This window comes from Carassius carassius, chromosome 31 (genome assembly GCF_963082965.1).
Source record: "Carassius carassius chromosome 31, fCarCar2.1, whole genome shotgun sequence".
Lineage (NCBI taxonomy): Eukaryota > Metazoa > Chordata > Actinopteri > Cypriniformes > Cyprinidae > Carassius > Carassius carassius.
The window spans coordinates 24,113,496-24,134,475 of record NC_081785.1 but is presented as its reverse complement, the minus strand read 5'-3'; the positions used below and the strand labels follow the sequence as shown (position 1 = coordinate 24,134,475).

The 20,980-nt window shown below is 37.1% G+C and overlaps 1 protein-coding gene across 1 annotated transcript in view; it reads right to left on the bottom strand.

Annotated features, from left to right (window-relative positions):
• Nucleotides 1-445: 445 nt before the first annotated feature.
• Nucleotides 446-20,980, bottom strand: part of LOC132111808 (BRISC and BRCA1-A complex member 2-like) — a 109,224-nt gene continuing 88,689 nt past the window's right edge. The window contains exons 7-12 of the mRNA XM_059519413.1: nucleotides 15,665-15,774; nucleotides 6,996-7,095; nucleotides 4,622-4,692; nucleotides 3,676-3,758; nucleotides 3,083-3,236; nucleotides 446-1,932 (exon numbers count right to left, since the gene is read on the bottom strand). Of these exons, the coding sequence (XP_059375396.1) occupies nucleotides 1,869-1,932; nucleotides 3,083-3,236; nucleotides 3,676-3,758; nucleotides 4,622-4,692; nucleotides 6,996-7,095; nucleotides 15,665-15,774 (582 nt within the window). The 3' untranslated portion in view covers nucleotides 446-1,868. The remainder of the gene's footprint in view (nucleotides 1,933-3,082; nucleotides 3,237-3,675; nucleotides 3,759-4,621; nucleotides 4,693-6,995; nucleotides 7,096-15,664; nucleotides 15,775-20,980) is intronic.

Genomic DNA, 20,980 nt, shown 5'->3' with positions numbered 1-20,980 from the left:
TTTCGTCCGGTCAGAGGAGAACTGGCCCCCCAACTGAGCCTGGTTTCTCCCAAGGTTTTTTTCTCCATTCTGTCACCGATGGAGTTTCGGTTCCTTGCCGCTGTCGCCTCTGGCTTGCTTAGTTGGGGTCACTTCATCTACAGCGATATCGTTGACTTGATTGCAAATAAATGCACAGACACTATTTAACTGAACAGAGATGACATCACTGAATGCCTTTAACTATCATTTTGCATTATTGACACACTGTTTTCCTAATGAATGTTGTTCAGTTGCTTTGACGCAATGTATTTTGTTTAAAGCGCTATATAAATAATGGTGACTTGACTTGACTCTCAACACCACCTTAAATAGGGGTCTACACAACCTGATGGGGCCAGTTTAGCAGCAGGTCAAAAAAGTTTACAGTGCCAAGCTTGGACAGAAGGGAAAACAGACAAAATAATCTTTTTATTAAATCTTTTATTAAGAGACTTGATTCTATTAAATGCCCCAAATGTATTCATCCCGTGGTTCCCAATTAGACATGACAGCTCCTACATTACCAACAACAAATATAGCAGAGGGCAGACCCTGAGGCCAACAAAGACCCCTGACAATGACCCCTATGTTTAATGATGAAAACAAGCGAGCTCTCACTCTTACAGTCTCTCACTCCCTCAGCTCTAGGTTGTCTCCAACACATCCCATTCACGACTACAGTCCCTTAACAAACACATTTACAAATGTTCACTCTGGTTCAAGTCTGAAACCCTGTTAAAAGCTTAAAAGCAATCAGTGTTGACAGTGACGACACTCCAGAACACTTTTCCATCACAAGAAAACAACACGTGTACTCACTCACACATACATGCAAATTGGAACCAAATCCTTCAAAGTTAAGTACTGATGACCTCACACTTAGCGTTTGCTAGGGCAAGGATCATTATCACCATTCCTCATTCATAGGTTAAAGTAATTGAACCAACCCTGACCCAAAGTATTAAACTGAATTTGATGCATAAAAATAATCCAGCCTGTTTGGTGCTAATGATTACATTTTTAGAATTCATGGTTTCTTAGAGTCTCTTGACACAGTCAACATGAAAACTGAATGGTAAAAAGACTAGATGTAACAGATAAGAGAATTTAGGCATTGTCTGACCTTGGTAATAAATGCTAACACAAGTTATGGGAGTTATGATTGACAGTCACTCCAATCAAATTCAAGATATTCAAATTCATCCAAACATGGCCTTACTGAACTTTAGATTTGGAGTGGATTTTTACAATTAGTTCCTATTTTCATTAGTTTATGCATTAATTAACAATAACTAAAAATGTGATGCCTTAGCAGCAATTCAACAATGCACTAACGAGCAATTCATTTACTATGCTATTTACTAAATTAAGTAAACTAATGTTAACAAAATGAAACCTTATTGTAGAAGTGTTACCAAAATAACACACTGATATAGCTTAGCTAATTATATATCAGATTTGTCTAAAATAAACTGGCACAAAACAAATCTGTGGATGAATTAAAAATGTAAAACACTTTAAAACAAAATAAGAAACTGAGTAAAGCAGCAAAAAAGGGCTTGATTTATTGATGTAAAAAAATGTAATATGTAATATATTCATAAAGAACATGAGAATCACAAATAGAATTAAAAAAATAATAATAATAAAATAAAAAATACACACAGTACTTTTAAATGTACCAAATGACGTTGTTTATGAGGGCTGGAACATTGAAGAGTTGGCAGACTTGTGAATCACAGGTTTCTTTTAGACTCCTGCTTGACTCTGAGCACATGCTGTCTCCTATACATCATGTTTATAGACCCTGCTTTCAAATCAGAGAGCTCCTAACTCACACAGTAAATCTACAGTTTTCCAGTGGCAAAAGCCCCCTCCTGGAACTGAGGGATAAAGCTTTTGAAGTAAGCCCTGTTGGAGAGAAAAAACAAGAGTGAGAGAAACAGAAAAGAAAGAGAGAGACACAACAACATGTAGAAACTTGCATGTAATCACCCTGAACTCTTAACTTGACTAATTACTTTAAAAATGATATTCTTTACTTAAAGACTACTTAATTCAACGTGTTAATATTTATAATACCATTTAACTTTTTAATGACATTTTTTAATGCTGGATCAAAAAACTGGTATAAAGAATCATTAGATTATGCTGGTATTAATACTGACTAGTTATGTTTTTAGTACATTTTTAGCATTTATCATTGCGACGACACAACACCTATATGTTCAAAAAGTGAGGAAAGACAGACTACAACCAATCATGCCACACACACACACACACACACACACACACAGATGTTTGTTTTTGTGAAAAGTGGGGACATCCCATAAGCCTAATGGCTTTTATACTGTACAAACTGTATATTCTATGGCCCTTCACCAACCCTACACCTAACCCTAACCCTCACAGGAAACTTTGTGCATTTTTACTTTCTCAAAAAAACTCATTCTGTATGATTTATAAGCGTTTTGAAAAATGGGGACATGGGTTATGTCCTTCTAAGTCACCCTCTCCTTGTAATACTTGTGTCATACCCATGTCATTATACAGAGTTGTGTCCTGATATGTCACAAAAACAAGAGCACACACACACACACACACACACACACACACACACACACACACACACACACACACACACACACACACACACACACACACACACACTAAAAGACTAAATAAATGTCCATACAAGCTGGTAAAGTTGATCAGGGCATCTATATTTGTATTCTCTGCTTGATTAAAGCTAATCCAGAAAGCCAAAGGAAATGTTATCCAAGCAGGGATAAGATACGGCCAAACACAAACAGAAGAAATGTGTTATCTTTAACACTTATCACACTCAGGACAAAGATAGCTCTCCAGCTATGAGGTGTGGCCGGGCAAAAAGTCCAAAGGTGAATGCTACACATTCCAGTAGCCTCCAGAAAACTCACTTTAACTGCATTCAGGTCACCATTACATATGAAGTGGAACCAAATGAGAGGAATACAATTTCACCGGGAGAAAACTATCGGTTTCTCTTTTTAAGAAGGATTCATTATTTATTTGTTCTTACTTGGCTCGTTTGGCCATCTCGTTGCCGTCCCAGCGCGGACTGTAGGGGTAAGATTTCTGCACCTGAGAGTAGAGCTGCCCACTGCTGGTGAAGTGATAGATAGACTGAAAGATGAGGGTGGGTTGATCTCGAGGGAAGTATAAAGGCAGGTCCACTACAAGAAGACAGCAAGGAGAACATCTCAAATACAGATCCTCCATTACAAAAATGGAGAAGCATGAAAGATACCACCATGAACCAGCGATAGGAGTTCATTTTTACACAATATATAAAGACAACTCATGCTCAAGTGAAAATATGTGACTCTGGCTTCATTTCTGCAGCCCTGCATAAACCCTGTAGCTATACTGTATATACAATTAAATGCATTTTTCTCCACAGTAAACAAGCTCAAAAACTTCTAGAATCTAAAATCGCACGGTTGCTTCAGCAAATGCATTTGGGGAAAATAATTATATCACCTATAATGGCTTTCATGAATGTGATACCAGAAAAGTGCAGCAAAATGTAAAGTGTGTGTTGTTGTTTTTTTCAGTGTCACATATTTCCAATGACCCTGGGTTGCATAAAGGGGACATGGTTGTGCATCTCACCATGGACCAGGAAGCAGAAGTCTTTCCACATGAGCAGAAGGGTGAGTTTGGTAAACCCAACAGCATCATACTCTACCACACCCCTGTGTAGTCAAAATAGAGAAATATTCATACTTATATATAAGATACCAAGGACAACTTGGCTTATCCCTGTAATCTGTACTATTAAAAACTTGATTTTGAGTCAAACACACAGTAAACCCAAAAAGGATTTGGACACTTAAGCTACAATTTTAATCATGTAATTATTTTGTCATCGAATATAATGACATTCAAACATTTTTATGAGCCCAAATACTTTTTGGGTATCTTCTGGACCATTAGCAGATGATACTTAATATTGTAATTGTAAAGAGAAAGGCACTGAAGAGCCATGAGATATGAATAATGTATTGTCCTCCTGTGTTTTTTAAATCAATGTGCTAGGTTGTGCCTCTTGTCTGATGAAGTATAAAGGTGTGTTAATAAACTGGAGACATCTTGGTGCCTTGTGTATTACAGCCCATTATAAAGTGGCTGTTTGCACGTGTTTATAAGATTAGAAGCAGAATTATCCTAAGTAATTAAACAAACAAAACAAGGAATTAATGTCTGTAACTAATTCTCATGATCACAGGGGCGTGGTGAGCAGCTATACTGGTTACCACTACAAGTATAGACTTGCAAGGCCAGTTTTATTTATTCATTGTCTTGATTTGGAGGGTTATATATCTCAAGTGTACCACATCACTTTTAGCTTTCTATTGGGATAAAAGTTTATCTAGAAAACCTGACACAGAATTTGAATTTGTACAATTCTAGATCACTACTGAAATGAGTAATAACGCTGTTAATTTATTAGGCTCCTCCTGTTTCTCATTTTTAAGTTGTTGAATGACTGTTAAATGAATATGGCTTACTCTAAATGTCACAGAGATCAGTTCTTTAAAGGGAAAAATTGACTCACATGCCAAAGTGACTGAGAAAAGCAGCAATGTATTCTCTCCTCTTGTGATATCCTTGAATGACATACTGAACCTGTGTTAAGAAAAAAAACGCAATATAGAATGAAATGACAGTCTATCTGTGGAAAAATAACAAAATGAATGCAGCAGAAAAAAAATGTCACATGATGAACTGAACTGAATTAACATTGTATTTAAATGGCGTGAGCTGAGTAAAGTCACTTCTGTAGAGCTGCTTTACAGCTGAAGTTTTATAATTGATGCATTTTACAACATTAACGGATCATGCACACAAAACACGCTATTGCTTTGAAAACAGTGAAGTGCAGAAAAAAGCAATGCCTCAAGGTGTGTTCTTTAAAATCTAAAAACGTACTTTAATGTCAGTGCTGTGTTTTTAGAGCGCAGTGTCATGCAAGAGACACCACATAAGGTGCAAGACATAGAGTGCAATGGTGGAAATGGAAAAAATATGCTCAGTTTGAACATTTTTGTTATTTTCCAGTTTATTAACATTAAGCTTTTTTTCTAAACAATGTGTATTTTATAAAATGCTATATAAACAAATATGACTTGACCAGACATTGTCTGAAGAAAATATTTGCCTGAGCAAGTGACATAAACAAGATCTGAATAAGCAGGTACATTAACCAGTAGGCCAAAAAGACAACAACAACAACAACAACAACAACAACAACTGTATTTCATACTCATATACACATGATGCTTTTTTGTGTGAAAGGGTGGTGATATATGGAGCTGATATCTAGGGTTCATTTTTGCAAGAAAAAAAAATCTGCTTGAAAGTCTTTGCTTTCATGCCTTGTTTATCAGATTCAGCCTCCAGGAAAGGTGTTTGCCTAACCAGTGTTTGTTTCCCTGCGTGACAGATGGATGGCTTGTGGCGGTCAGAGAGAGAGCCATTGCTCTGACCTCCACTGGATGCAGGTGAAAGACCCTTAGGTCCCGAACTGCTTGATGGTGACCTACACTCACTGACCTCTTAGATGCGCATAAATAACCCCGAATTTAACATATCATGTTCTGGCAGACTGCAGTTCCCTAACTGTATGGCTGTACATTGTGGTGGTTTAAAGCCAATATTCCATTTGTCACCACAAAACATTCTGGAGGACTTTAATTTTTTCTTTAATTTACTTTAACTGTTTGTCAAGTCCTTGCCTGTGTTCCCGTCTTGGTCTTTCAAGACAAGTACTTTCATTTTAAATTGTACTTCTTTAGTGTTTCTGTGCTCTCCCCATGTGTTCAGTGTCCTCTTTGTTCTTTTGCGTACCTTGTTTGTTTCTATAGTTTCTCCTATTAGGTGTCATGGTAATTCATTAGCTACTCCTCTTTTTACCCTTTAACCCATGTATATACACCCCTGTGTTTCTTTGTTCATTTGTCAGGTGTTAGGGTTAGGTTCCATGTTATCTTGGTTTACTTGTGCTATAATGTAGAATATTACATTTAGTTATTAAACCTACTCTGCATCAGGATCCGCCTCATCTCACTTTCACTTTTATTCAATTTAACATCTTTTGTTTTGGACAATTGCAATTTAGTTGATGACAAAGTTTAAAATTGAAAATAATACTAATAATAATTTAAAAGTATCAACATTTAACAAACATTTTCACAAAAACAGCATGCTTTCATTAAAACAGTTTAATTATCATCATGATGTATGGGCATTTAATATATTTTACTAAATCAAAAACCTTTTGCCGAAGGACAAAAATAATTTTAAGGCTTTTCAAAACGGTACTCAAAAAATGAAAGGAAGAGACATGGTGAGTACTGTACACATTACACAACAAGAGCTGGAATCAAATTTGCATCTTCTGTGTATGAAACAACACCCTACATCTCTATGTAAGAAAAGTTCTATGTTGTCAGTTTTGTCATTTTCAAGTAGACTAATGTGTGACCCTAGTTCAGGTGAGAGTGTCCTGAGGAGCTGGTGGCCATTGGTGGGGCATGAAGTGGAAGATTGGAAGGGTTAATTATTCATGCTGCCTGTGTGGATATGAGGAGTGGGGCTGAACTGAAGTAGAGATGTCAGGGGAAAGGAATGTAAGTCACTCCTCAGGCTAGTGACAGTCATATTTTCTTCATCTTATTTCCGCTTGTCATAAGGCCTTGACTAAACTGATCAGAAATGTACATAAACAAATAAAAACGCAAAAACAAGTGCATCAACTTTACCATCCATACACATCATGTACTATAAACAAACCCACACTTCAGTGATAGTGTAACCTAACTGATTACATGATTACAGTAATTGAAAGAACACACACGCACGCACGCACGCACACACACACACACACACACACACACACACACACACACAAAGTAAGGATTATCCTTTACCTTGTTTGTGAGTAATTGGCACACTTGAGGCACATAGTCAATGAGGCAGCCTCCACTGGGGAATGCTGGGATATGTAATGCCGATGATCCTCCAAGTGCACTAAGAGAGAAAGAGGAAGACATAAAAGAATACAAAAACATTTGAATACAGCCCTACATACCTTAAAAGGAATAACATCATTGACAGTTCCTTTATCTCACATAGCAAAATCAGTGAATTGCTAACAATGTTTTTGGAGGTCAACATTCGGGGAAACCCTAGAGCAGCTGATCTTCAAGCATCACTCCCTACATACTCCTCTGTGTTCAGTTTGGGGATTCTAGAGTACTTTATTAGTGTGCAGAACATGGAACCTCATTTCCACCTATTTCCATAATTATACAATGCATCTTTATAACTATTTTCACATTTTATAATATTAATGTAATCAAAACTATGAAATAACAGATGGAAATTACTGTGACCAAAAAATGTTAAATAATTGAAAACGCTCCTATATTTTAGCTTCTTAAAAAGTAGTCGTTTGAAGAAGATTACAGTTCTGCACACACTGGGCATTTTCTCAAACAATTTCATGAGGTGCCACCTGGCATGCCTTGTATGCTGGGAACTTGCTGGCTGTTCCCCAAAGTATTTAACATCAAAGGCTTATGCATAAATGACAAATAAGAAACAAAAAATCAGTCAATAGAAATCATGTTCTACATTCTAATTTTTAACATTTGTTCAAGCCCTTGGAATTGAAATGATTAGTAGAATGGTCCTGGACTAAATCACATTATCTTTGCAAAAGGATTTACATGTACATGGGAAGTCGTGGCCTAATGTTAGAGTCTGACTTGTAACCCAAAGGTTGTTGGTTCGAGTCTCAGTACCGGCAGGGACTGTAGGTGAATTACGAGTGCTCTCTTCCACCCTCAGTACCACGACTGAGGTGAAATGCTTGAGCAAGGCACCGAACCCCCAACTGCTCTCCGGGTGCCGCAGCAAAAATGACTCCGGGTGTGTGTTCATGGTGTGTGTGTGTGTGTGTGTGTGTGTGTGTGTGTGTGCGCGCACTTGGAAGGGTTAAATGCAGAGCAAAAATTCTGAGTATGGGACACCATACTTGGCTACACGTCACTTTTCACATTAATTTAGTTATTTGGTAAATGCTTATATATATATCGAGACCCACCGGTCTCGAGTCCCACAGAGGAGATGGAGGGATATAAAACCGGAGCCTGGGTTTTAGTTTGTGTTTTGATTTTTATTTGTGTGCATCAGTCGTCCGTGAGGGGCTGACGCGCTGTTTTGTGTTTATTTTGATCATTAAAATATCATTTGATTGTCCGCCGGTTCCCGCCTCCTTCTTCTTCTTTTTTTTTCAGAATTGGACTTTGCTGGTCTACAATGCATCTGTGTCTTAGAAATCTGCACCATGTATCCTCCCGCTGCTTTACACATGAACAGATAAGTACTCTACTATACAGTAGACAGAAAGAGAGACAGAAAAAAAAAACTAGACAGGATTCTAAGAGAACACTGGAACTTGCCTGATCAATAGTATGAGTATGAGAGGAAAAAAAAAGAACATCCATTAGCGGCTCTTATTTTGGATGTTTGGTTAATAGATGCTTATTTTTGCCTGGACAGTCCTTTTATAAACAGCTGAAAAATATGAGTGTCTCTTAATAGAGTATGAAGGAAGATTACAATATACTCTAGTTCAAAAAAGGAGAGGAAAAAAGAACCACTTCAGATATTCTGTCTAGTCTCTGAATATATGAAGAATAGCAACTAGAATCCTCTGTCAGTTGGGTTTAGATCAACAATGCCCCTGACTGACAGAAAGATTACCTTTTGCTGAAACAGTCTTTGGCAATATACAAGCATGGAAATGTCATTCACGTCCATCAAGCTCCTGAAGTATATTCATGGACTGTTTAAAGATGTTAATGCACAGACGTGTTATTTATTAACTGCAGAAACAGGAAATGAAGAGGGATGCCACTCAAATGCTATTCAGCTGTCAATTCTCCATCGGGCTCAGTCATAACACAATGATGTTGCTGTGCTACAATGACAATAGAGCAGCATCTCCATGGAGATACAGCTTGATTCTGATGTATGTGATGCTTTCCTGGGCAAACTGTTGGTGTGGTGTTAAGGTGTTCTGTGTGGTTGCCAATGTGTTGCTTCATGGTTACTAGGGCTTTCAGACTGGTTGCTAGGCGGTCGGTAAAAGACTACAGCTTCGCAAACACAACTAACATTATGCTTTGTCCCAGCATTTTGTGCAGGCATAACACCAGCAGACATAAGCACACCAGAGAAGATGAGAATTTGCCTGTTGGAATAGGATAGGCTTATGGGGATTTTTGTTTAATAGCTATTTGGAGCAACCAAGAAAAATCTCAGCAGGAGATATTTTTAGGGAAGATTATGGAATTACAACCTTGAACTGAAGTTGTCTAAGAATATTCTGTTCTGACTTTCTTATGCAGATATTACAGGGATTCACTGAAGCCAACAGACAAAAACATGCAACAAGATATGTAAAATACATATTATTAGAATTGAGAATGATATTGTATCTAATACAGTATATCTTGAATATAGTCACAGGTCAACTAAAATATGCTTTAAAGGATTAGTTCACTTCCAGAATGAAAATTATGTCATCATTTACCTTCCCTCCACTTGTTTCAAACCTGTATGAGTTTCTTTCTTCTGTTGAAGGAAAAAAAAAAAAAGATATCTTGAAAAATTTTAGTATATGAACAGTTGATGAGCACCACTGACTTCCATAGTAGAAATAAAAAAAAATAATACCATAGAAGTCAGTGGTGCCCATTAATTGCTCGAATACTGAAATTTTTCTAAATATTGTCTTTTGTGTTCAACAGAATAGAGAAACACACACAGGTTTGGAACAAGTGGACATTTTTTTTTTCTGGAAGTGAACTACTCCTATTTGGCAGGGATGGACTAAATTTGCCCAACCCTGCTTTAAGGCATTAAGCACAGCAAACTAATTTCTCAATATCGAAAGGCTTATTGATTTTACAAAACTCTTTTAAATTCAAATTGACAGTAAAGACATCTATAATGTTATATATAATCCTGATTTTCCGGTTTCTTTTGTGTTTTTCAGAATGCTATTGGGTTTGTGAATAAACCCATACTGTTATATACGAACACAAGAACAAAGAGCAGAACAGAATAAACAACAGCCAGAGACAAATGAGAAAACATGCAAACAAACGGCACAAGAATACAAAGCACAACCAACAAATAGCTGTCTTCTAAGACAGAAACTAAATCAAAAAGAGAAGAGAGAAAAAAAAAAGAGTGTTTGGTAGTGTTCACAGTGCTGTCAAACTATAGAATGTGTAGGTGTCCATCTCGCACCATCACATGTTGAAGGAGATGTGAAGTCCACTGTCAAACTCAGTGAGCACTTCACAGTCATAATAACACAGCCTGCTGTGTGGGAGTAAAGAGCGGCCATCACTGCAAGAGCGATATGCCGGGTAAACCTGGATGTGTGGATTCAGAGATAGAAAGACAGAGACAGAGATAGAGAGAAGGATTCCTGGGAGGGTTTTATTTCACTTAGTTCAGGCAGGCTGAGAGCGACCTCTCTCTTGCTCTTCTCTTTCAAGTCCCACTCACTCTCTCTCTGGTTCTGTGACGGGGCCGCAGGGACGGCCGCATGACTGGCTGGCTGGAGGGGATGTTCTGTGCCAGCCTGGATGAGAGCTAAAACAAGGGATTCCTCGCATGTGCTGGGTTTCTTTAAAGAAATAGTTCAACCAAAATGAAAATTCTATAATTTTAATTGACTCACTCTCTTGTCGTTTCAAACCTGAAAATTACTTCTGTATAAGAAGAGAAGAAATGTCATGGCCCAACCCATCATGATCCAAAATAGGACCACTAAGCACTAAACTAAGTTATCCATATGACTTGTGTATTACGTTGCTGTTAATATTATTATTATTATTTTTAGATATACGATGATATATTGCTGGTCTACAATGCATCTGTGTGTAGCGTATCAGACCCGAACCAGACAAATTAAAGAGTTGATCAGGACTGTGGTTGAAACATAAGCCGAATTCCTCAGAAAGGCAACAGGAGGTTGTAAATCATTCCTAGTGCCACAAGTCAGAAGCCAGATAACCAACCAACCAACTCTTTCACAGAACAGCTTTCAACATTAACACCATTAGAACAATTATTGACAATTTCAATTCAGAGAAGAGATTGTCAAATTTGGGGCAAGTAATCAAGATGCAACGCCGGCCAGCACATGTATACCTATAAGGGTAATAAACAAGATCCTTGGATTGACTTCCCCCCACCTAGCAGAACCAGACTGAAATTCCTAAGGGGACCTTTTAACCTCTGGTCTCCACAGAACATCTTTTGTCAGAGAATGGCACAGGAACTGTCTTTTCTAGATATAAATGGACCAAAATGAACTCAAAAGGACTCATAAATGAATACCAGTCCATCGCTTCACTCCATATTCATTTATACGTAACCCACACATTTGACTATCATGTTTATAATCACTTATTGTGTATTTCTTCTTTTTCTTTTCGGTCTCTGTGCACGGTACCAGCGTGCGTCGGCCTGCACGCCTGCTGCTACTTAGCCACGATGAGAAGAAACACCACCTAGTCTCGTCAAACTTTACTTCTGTTCTTTTACTTTAGTTTCTTTTTCTTTTCCGTTTGAGAGTTTCGTGTTCTGAGTTAAGTTTTGTAATGACGTGTCTCCGAGTCTGACCTCGAGTGCCCGTTTAACTTCAACCAGCCCACAACTCCACGTCTTCAGCCAACGCCCAACCACGGGCTTCCCAAGATGTCACTTCAGTGACTACTGAACTTCCAGCCAATCAGCGACCTTGGGAAACCCCCTTTCAATGACAACAAAGGGAACCCCTTTACACGGGAAACGCATGTACCTCCTCCTCACATTTGTACTGGTGTATTTATTTTAATTTTAACCTCATTGAGGTACTCAATGCAAGGGTTAATTAAGTGATTGATGGCTGTTCATGTCTATGCAATTTCACGTATTGCTGTAAACTTGGGATCCCACATTTTCGTTCTCTTAAACTCATTCTTCCCTAACTTTCTATCTTCCTGCAATTTGTATGAACTATAGTTTGGATATTAATATCCAGCGCAGATTTGATGTTAAACGGCTTGTTCAGTGAATCGCAGTGCGTCTCAGTGATCAGCCATGAAACAGTGATTCTGTTCAAATTCCCTTTAAAATCTTAAATGATCCCCTTTGAGCTAAATTGACCTGTCTCCCTTACATGTGTCTTTGAAATCCACACCATGTATCCTCCCGCTGCTTTACACATGAACAGATAAGTACTCTACTATACAGTAGACAGAAAGAGAGACAGAAAAAAAATAGACACGATTCTAAGAGAAGTATTGATAGTTGATAGAGAAGTTATCCATATGACTTCTGTATTACATTGCTGTTATTATTATTATTACTATTATTTTTAGATATACGATAGATTTGTATGAGGATACCTCAAATTTTGTGTTTTTTTCCTGAAAATTTCTCCTGGACAATCAGACTTGCCACATTTTAATTGGTCATGTCACATGAAAACCAATGCAGATCCAACACAATTTCATGGGAATTTTTAACTATTTAATGTAAAATATATATATATTTTTTATATGAATTCACACAGTACTACATTTTTGTATGATCTGCTTAAAAGAACACTCCACTATTAAAAAAAAAATAAGCAAAATTTTCCAACCCCCCTAGAGTTAAACAATTGTGTTTTACCATTTTTGAATCCATTCAGCCGATCTCGAGGATTGGCGGTAGCACTTTTAGCTTAGCTTATCATAGATCATTGAATCTGATTAGACCGTTAGCATCTTGCTTAAAAATGACCTCATATCAGCCTAGAAAATCTTAACTTTTCATTTTCCGTCGGTCTTAGTACACGATGTAACTACAGAAGAGTCAAGTTTTAAATAGGAAAAATATTGAAACTCTTTGGTCATTTTTGAACGAGATGCTAATGGTCTAATCAGATTCAATGATCTATGCTAAGCTAAGCTAAAAGTGCTAGCACTAGACCCGGAGATCGGCTGAATGGATTCGAAAACTTTAAGCCCTAGTGATGAAGGTGTGGGGTAAGGGTCAAACAATGTGAATTCATATGAAAATGCCACCATGTAAAATTGTTACATTTTCCAGTGAGATTGGGTTTGGCAGATCTACAAATGCAAATAAGATTTGAGGATGCAGTGGGAGGAAAAGTAACAGAATAAAACTTATATTTCAATTGGTTTCTCATAAACATTAAATCAAGCTCTCATATGGCTTCAGAAGTCTTGAAATATAGTGCATGAGTTGCTTTCATTGTAAGAAAAGAAGCATGGACATTCTGCCTTTCCTTTTGTTTTCCACAGAAAAAAGTGGGTCTGGAACAAAACGAGACCAAGCATACGGTAAAACAACAGAACAGAACTAGCGGCACAAGTATACACACACACACACACACACACACACACACACACACACACACACACACACACACACACACACACACACACACACACACACACACACAAATACCATCAGCACAAGAAATGTCCAGTACAAATAAAACTCCAATCAGATACAAGTCTAATAAACATCCACCCACTCATGGAAAAAAAATCTAATCTGTTTACAATGAGTGAATTATATCTGTACAAAAAGTTCAAATCTCAGACAGAAAAGTGGGCTTCAGTAACACTGTACCACTGTTCTAGCATACATTATTTTTCAGGTATGTCCTCAGGAGGCCAGTTTCCATATTCCCAGTGTTGTTGTGTGCCCCTAGCACCCACAGACACACACATATACGCCCACCCCCCGTCTCTTCTCCTAAGTCACCCTTGTTGTCTGAGCTGTTAACGTGCATGCATGGAGGCAAGGTCAACCCTGTGTGCTCCTGTATTATCCAAACCCCTGTAATATAACGGGGTGGAGAGAGTGTGGCCATGACAGATAGAAGCTGACATGGCTGGAGAGCAAACAAACAGGCTTGTTCCTCCTCCTCATCCCCTCTCGCTACGCTGATATGAGTGGATGGAGGACAGCACACAGAGTGAAAGACAAAAAAAATGTCATTAGTTACCCAGAGGCTGGCATGAGCAAACCTTGCCCACTGAGATCTATCTGTTGTTAAGTCACACTGAAGTTACTTCCATTCCTTCTGAGAAGTGACCTTGTGTTCTAGATACTGCAGAGGGAAATGTCGGGCTAATTATGGCAAATTTCATGTTTTTACAATGTAGATTACAACTTTATTCTTCCATTGTGTACTACAAATAAAATATTTTAGCTAAATAATCAATCATATTTAATTGATGAAACCTCAGTAGATACAGATCTGACTTAAAAAAAAAAAACATTTTTTTTTTATATAGAAACTCTGATTGTGAGTTAGAAAATATGAACTTTTCAATACAGGCATACTATGAGCTCTGAGGGTGAAATGGAGAAAATAAACGAGTGAAAACACTTCCAAGTCTTTGTTCACTGGTGAGCTCTCTGCATGCAGGGGCAGAGAACAGAAGACATAATTCTTGGTTTTTCTATTGTCAGGATGTTGATCATCTGTTAATCCCTAAACAGTTGTAGCAAGGTCACATGAAATGAATAAAGCAGGAGTGGGGTAGCACTATTTATGAACATGTTCCACTGCTCTTTTACGGTGCACAAGATCAAATTAATTCCAAGATGTATTGCACAAATATTGAACAGGTGGGAAGAATGTTGTTTTGTACACTAACTTAAAACAGAGTCAGTAATGTCATGTGCAAGTCACATCAATAACTGAACCCTTTAATAACGGCTCTCGTCCTTGCATAAACAGAACATCTATTTTACTGACTGATTCTCAATTCCTCCAGGATTTCAGGAAGTAAACAGCAGAAGAGGAAGCGCTGCCTTAATTTACTCAAGCTGGCGGTTGGATAAGGTGTGTCTTTAGTCGTGTGCTTGAATCTCTAAAATAACAGCACTTAAAGAGATGAAAAGCAATTTTCACTCAGTAGTGTATTAATAACTTTCTGAAAAATTCGATGTTTTGAATATGATATTAACAATGTTTAAAGAGCTTCATCTTATATGTTTACATCAAAATCAAGTATGTGTGCGTTTTAAACAATTAGCTGTGAGGTCTTCTAGTATACTTTTAAAAGATAAAACAATATGATATCATTTAAAGTTGTTATGAAATCAAAATCAAAAATTGCTAAATTAAATATCGCAATGTATATTACTATAGGTTTATCTGTTCAATCATGATTTATTTCTTGTCAATCGCAAGAAATAGCAAATCCAGCAATCAATACATTTTTCTCAAATGAGATGAAAAGATAACTGCAACATCCATTTCATGCCACATTTACTGCTAATACTAATAATGAAATTATTATTAGCAGATACAAGATTTTAAGATTTAAAGTCTTTCTCGTCTATGAAATGGGGTAAACTTTTAGGGAAATAAAATGTTAGAAAAGGAATGTCCACCCCTGAAATACCATATACCACTCTCCCGAGGTACTTTAGCATTTCAATTCTATATGACCTGGGAAAATGTATTTCCACTTGAATGGATTAGGGTAAAGTCACTCACTGCTCAATGCTGGGTGACAGGTAGAGTTTTGGAAAGACTTGCGTGGCTTCATCATCTTCGAAGCTAACAGACAGAAGCGCCACATCTTCTCCTGGATCTAGTGCTGTGTCCTGACAGAGGGATAAAGAAAAATGAATATTTAGAAATTGTTATATCATAGACTGTAGGAGACAATCAAATATGTGGTTCGCAACATATTACAAAACAAGTGTGTGCATGGCTAATGTTAAACCTATTAATCGGTTCGCATTTGCCATTATGAGATTATCAGCATTGGGCAACATCTGTGTCTGCTTTGGGTGATGAACAGACATCCAAACATCAGAAGGCACTTTAAAAAAAAAAAAATAATAAGCAAAATAAATGTAGAAACTGTACTTCCTATATGTTTTTGTATTATATATTGACTATCCTTCTATTTTGTGGTTAACTGGTGGGCGGCGAATGTTTGATTGTGGACAACAGATCCGATGAAACATCATTCACATAAGGTATTTTACATGTATCAAAGCTTAGATAAAAAGTCCCGGAGATTGCTATGACATGTTTTGATATTCACATTAGCACCGCCTACGTAATGATATGTAATACGAATTATCATATGCTTAGAAAGACAACAGAAAATGGGGAAATGGCAGGTTCTACCTTAAAATGCATGAACACTCCATTCAGGATAAAGACCCTGAGGCAAATCAATGCATCGGCTAACACTGAGGGCATTTAGCTAGCAGACAGACCAGCCCGGCTGCTGCTGAGCAACTGAAGGTGGTTTACGGTTTTGGCAGGAAAAGACTACAACCAGAATTCATGCTGCATTAGCTTTAGCTTCAGCGATGGCCACATCTGCCTGTCTTCAGCTTATCACATTAAAAGGTTCCGCAGGGACTCTAGATGATACTTTCTGTTCCTGTGCTGTCTGAGCCCAGTTTTCCTACAGCTAGGCCCTGATGTTCGTCATTAGCACCATGGCGCTCTTAATCAAATGTCTTTCAGTCGGTTTGAACTCATCCATTTGTGATAATTGCTGCTTGCTGTGTAACCTCTGCTCCCATTAGAGTGAGCCGTGTGTGTTGGAAATGTGACGTTACCAGTTAGAGGGGACATGTGTGGGATAAGCTAACGCATAACTTGGTGAGGCACATTGAGGTCTGGGGAGAAACCGAGAGCTCAACCTTGATAAATGTGAAAGGGACGTATTCAGTTATGGCTCCACAGTCTATTTGATGTTATAGCAAGATGGTTCTCTCATCTCTAACAAAGTTGTATTGCTCTGGCTAGTCCTATTATAAGTGTTAATGATTTCTGTGCTACATTAGAGCTACACAAAATACTTCACAATTAAGTCTAACACACTATAAGACTCAACAAATCAACTTTGTGTAGCTAGGATGATTCAGCTGTGTTTGTAAGCCAAAATGGAATCTAATGGTTATAATTGTTATCATCTTTATGTGCACTGTCCTGAAAAACAATGTGCACTTTAACACTTTACAGTGTTAATATTGTCACGCATAGTTGTAAAAGCAGATGATGACAAAGAAGATTAGGTAAAAAGTCTTTAAGGTAAATCTAAAAAATATAGAAGTGATAGTTCAACTGATGCATTATTGAGAGCGGACAACTAAACGCTGAAAAGACTGCAAAGTAAATACCAAGCCAAAGAGGGAAATAATGATAAGCACTTGTGAGTGTAAAAGAATCACCATGACAACTGATAAGTGAGCGGGAAAACTGAACAAAGGAAAACAGAAACTGAAGAATGCAAACTAAGTGTGAAAATGAAAATAAATTAAGATAAATAAAAAATCAATTTGATGACATTTAATAAGGAAATGTCTGTAAACATACTGTTAATTTTCTGCCAGGTCATTACTTGTTTTTCTACGGATTCATGTTACAATATATGCACAGCAAATTGACTTTTGTTTTTAAAAGAGTAAAAACAACGAGTAAAAAATACATTTTTCAAGTTCAAGTTCCAAGTTTTCAACATTTTGATGTGATGATTGCATGTATTACTCTCGACAGTTTCAGACACAACAGTAATTATTATAAAGCTTTTGGCTTGACTCTCTGCATCTCAGACAACAACCTTCTAAAATTCAACATTGTAGGTATAGATGCTTTGCCAATCACTTGGAGAACATTTCCATGTCAAATAAGGTGGAAACCCAGAGCAGAGTTTAAGTTCATGTGTTTACCAGCCTTTTCCGGAAAGTTCTAGAGCTCCCAAAACAAACTCCAAATCAAACTTCATTTTAGCCTGATGTTGTTTGGAATGACGTCACACCAGTTTGTTCTTTGATTTCACTTGAAGTATTTCAGTGCCTTTACATTGTATAATCTTACAGTAAAGAGCATACCAATAAGTGTTTCATTGTGTTTTGTAAGCTCCTTTCTCATCAATATGCACGACTGTGGATTGGAAATATTGGTCAGTAGATTTCAGAGACCTTTAAAAATGAATGTAGCCTCAAGGGTGGATAATGGAAAGATCCAGCCAGATAAGCTTCAGATCATTTATCACAAATTCATCAAGAAAGTTTGATTTTATTACTTAGGATGGATTTGAAAATTGGTTCAAAATGTTTCACAAGCTCTAAAAACCTTCTGGGGCTAGAAAACCTCATTTTCAGTGAAGAAAATATATAAAAATGGGTTTACAATTCAATCAGTAGAATTATGGGGCTGCTGTTGAAAAGCATCTATTTAATGAAGCTCTGAGGGCAAACGTGAATCTGTATGAAATCAGGAGGAACAAAATGTCAAGCGCAAAGCTGATGGCTACTCTTGTCGCCTGTCTCTTCTTGCTCTTCATCAGCCGCCAACATACGCCACATACCTGGGCTTGGGGGGGGGGGCATCTACATCCCAAGGTGTTGCTTGATTTAATCAGCTTGCATCAGTAGAGTACTATGGTATGAGCCATGCGTTCATAGAGACATAATTCATTCTTGCTGATTGCCATTTGAGGGGATTATTAGGTTATGGCTGGCACAAGAAAGAGGAGATGGAGAATAAATATTTTCTGTGTGACTGGTATTTGCATAGGACCAAAAACACTCTAAACTTTAGTCTAAAGATATTCTAAAATGACAAGATCAAAACAATTATTTCTAGGAAATGTAATGAAGTAATTAGCAATGAAAGACTGTGCAATAAATTTATTATTACAATAGCTAAATCTGTTGTTATAGGCATGTTAACAGAAATATGATAAAAGACAAGGTGCATCCTAAATTGCATACTTATGCACTATTCTATGATGTTTTGTAGTATAAATAGAGTAGTGCATTCACACTAAAAATTCCAAAAAGAAGTGCATTTTAAACACCCGGATGATGAACTTAACCAAAAAAATGAAGTGTGGAATGTTGGGCACTCTATGCACTCAATTGTGTCAGCTTTAATTACATACCGAAGGGAGAGGGGCTATCAGACTCTGATTATGAATGACAAAATAACCTTATATAATTCATACGGTACATGGTTGAGTATATAGTGCATCAGTACATAATGTATGAGTGCATAGTGTATAGTGTGTTATTTGGGATGCAGCTACAGACTTTTAATGAATACATTTTGAATAATAAAAACTTACAATTCTTTCAGCTAGTACGATAGTAGGCTATCCCAAGGCAATTAATAGTGTACAAATACTGTGTATAAACTAGCTGGCTATTTTAATGTGTCTCAAACATTAAAAGCTTTGAATGTGTCTCAAATCTACTTATCTATCAAATCTATTTCTGATAACAAATATGAGGATTCAATAACAACAACAACAATGACAACAAGCAGCTCTGTTAATAGTTACAAAATATACCTGATCAAACAGTTCTCCACTCCATTTTGGACACAACTAGTTCAAGAGTAAGTATTGAGAAAGAAGTAATGCACAATTTAAAAGTCAATAGAGGTGCAAGGAAGCATCCTATTGTCTTTTTTATTTAGAAATCATCTGCCAACGAATGCTAAATGAACGAATGAATGAATAAAGAAATGTTGCATGTGTTCTAGGCAAGGAAGAGAGCAGAAAAAGGACTGGGATGTTGACTAAAGGTTGCTTTTAAACAAACAAACAAACAAACAACAGAAGTTTCAGAATTGAATTGAATTGAATTCAGATTCACATTTTGACTGAGAGACAAACAAAAAAATGTTCCTCAAAAGTCTAATGTATAATATTTGATACATTTTAAATTTTTTCTGTAAATGATGTTTGGATAATCAAGTGAACAAAGTAAGAGTAAAGGACATGTAACATGACCTGAATGCAGACATTTTTACAATTTTAAAGACATTTTACTTGCTTGCTAAAAAGTATAAACAATTAATTACCATAAAAAAGTATAATAAACTTCTATATTTTAACATTAACAATCTTTTAAGTTTTACACACATTGCGACTTATAATGATGATTATAGTCTTTTAGAAATGTTCTTTTTCTACTATAAATCTTCAGTAGGTTACAGGAACACTTATTAATCTACATATAAAGAGCATCTTTAATGTGGAAGTCTGTGCTTTGGGCAAAATGCTACTTAAATAAGAATAAAGGTGCATCATTAAAACATGCTCTTATAGGTTCTTGGTAAAGAACTAATGAAGACAACCGTGATGACTAATGAGTGTTTTGAGCGACCCTTCCTCCAGGACAGTGAGAGAGGGAGCATTGTGCACTCCCTACCTCCTGTTTAAATCAGTGAGTCAGTGTCAAGGAGTCGGGGGTAGGGCACGGGGCTCGTGGGTGCCCCGGGTAAGAACCTCACGTGGGTGCCCGCTCTGTTTTCTTTTATGACCTCCCCTCGGGTGCTTGCCATACTGTGTGATGTGACATCGTAGAGATGTGACAGCAGTCTCCAAGCCAAAAGCTGTCTAAAACCAAAACTCGAGGTGAAGCTGATTTGCTTGGCCCCACTATAGGAATAGACGGGACTGGATTGCTCAATGTTTTCTGTGCCATCTCATATGGGGAAAGCACAGAGACATGAGCGGTCAAGAACAGGTGCTTTCCCACACTCTTAAAAATGAAGGTTTCAAAAGGTTTTTTTTTTGTTTTGCAGTGATGCCACAGAAAAAAAAACATTTTGGGTTCCGCAAAGAACCCTTTCAGTGAACAGTTCTTAAAATACCTTTTTTTTTCTCCATGTTAAGGATATTTTAATTAATCTAAAGCACATTTTTCCACTATAATAAATTTTGTGAAGTGGAAAAGTTCCACAAATGTTAAATATCCTAGCTTTCTTCATGCTATTAAAAAACCTTTATTTTTTTAACCACAGCATTCAACATTAGCTTCCAAGATTCATGTA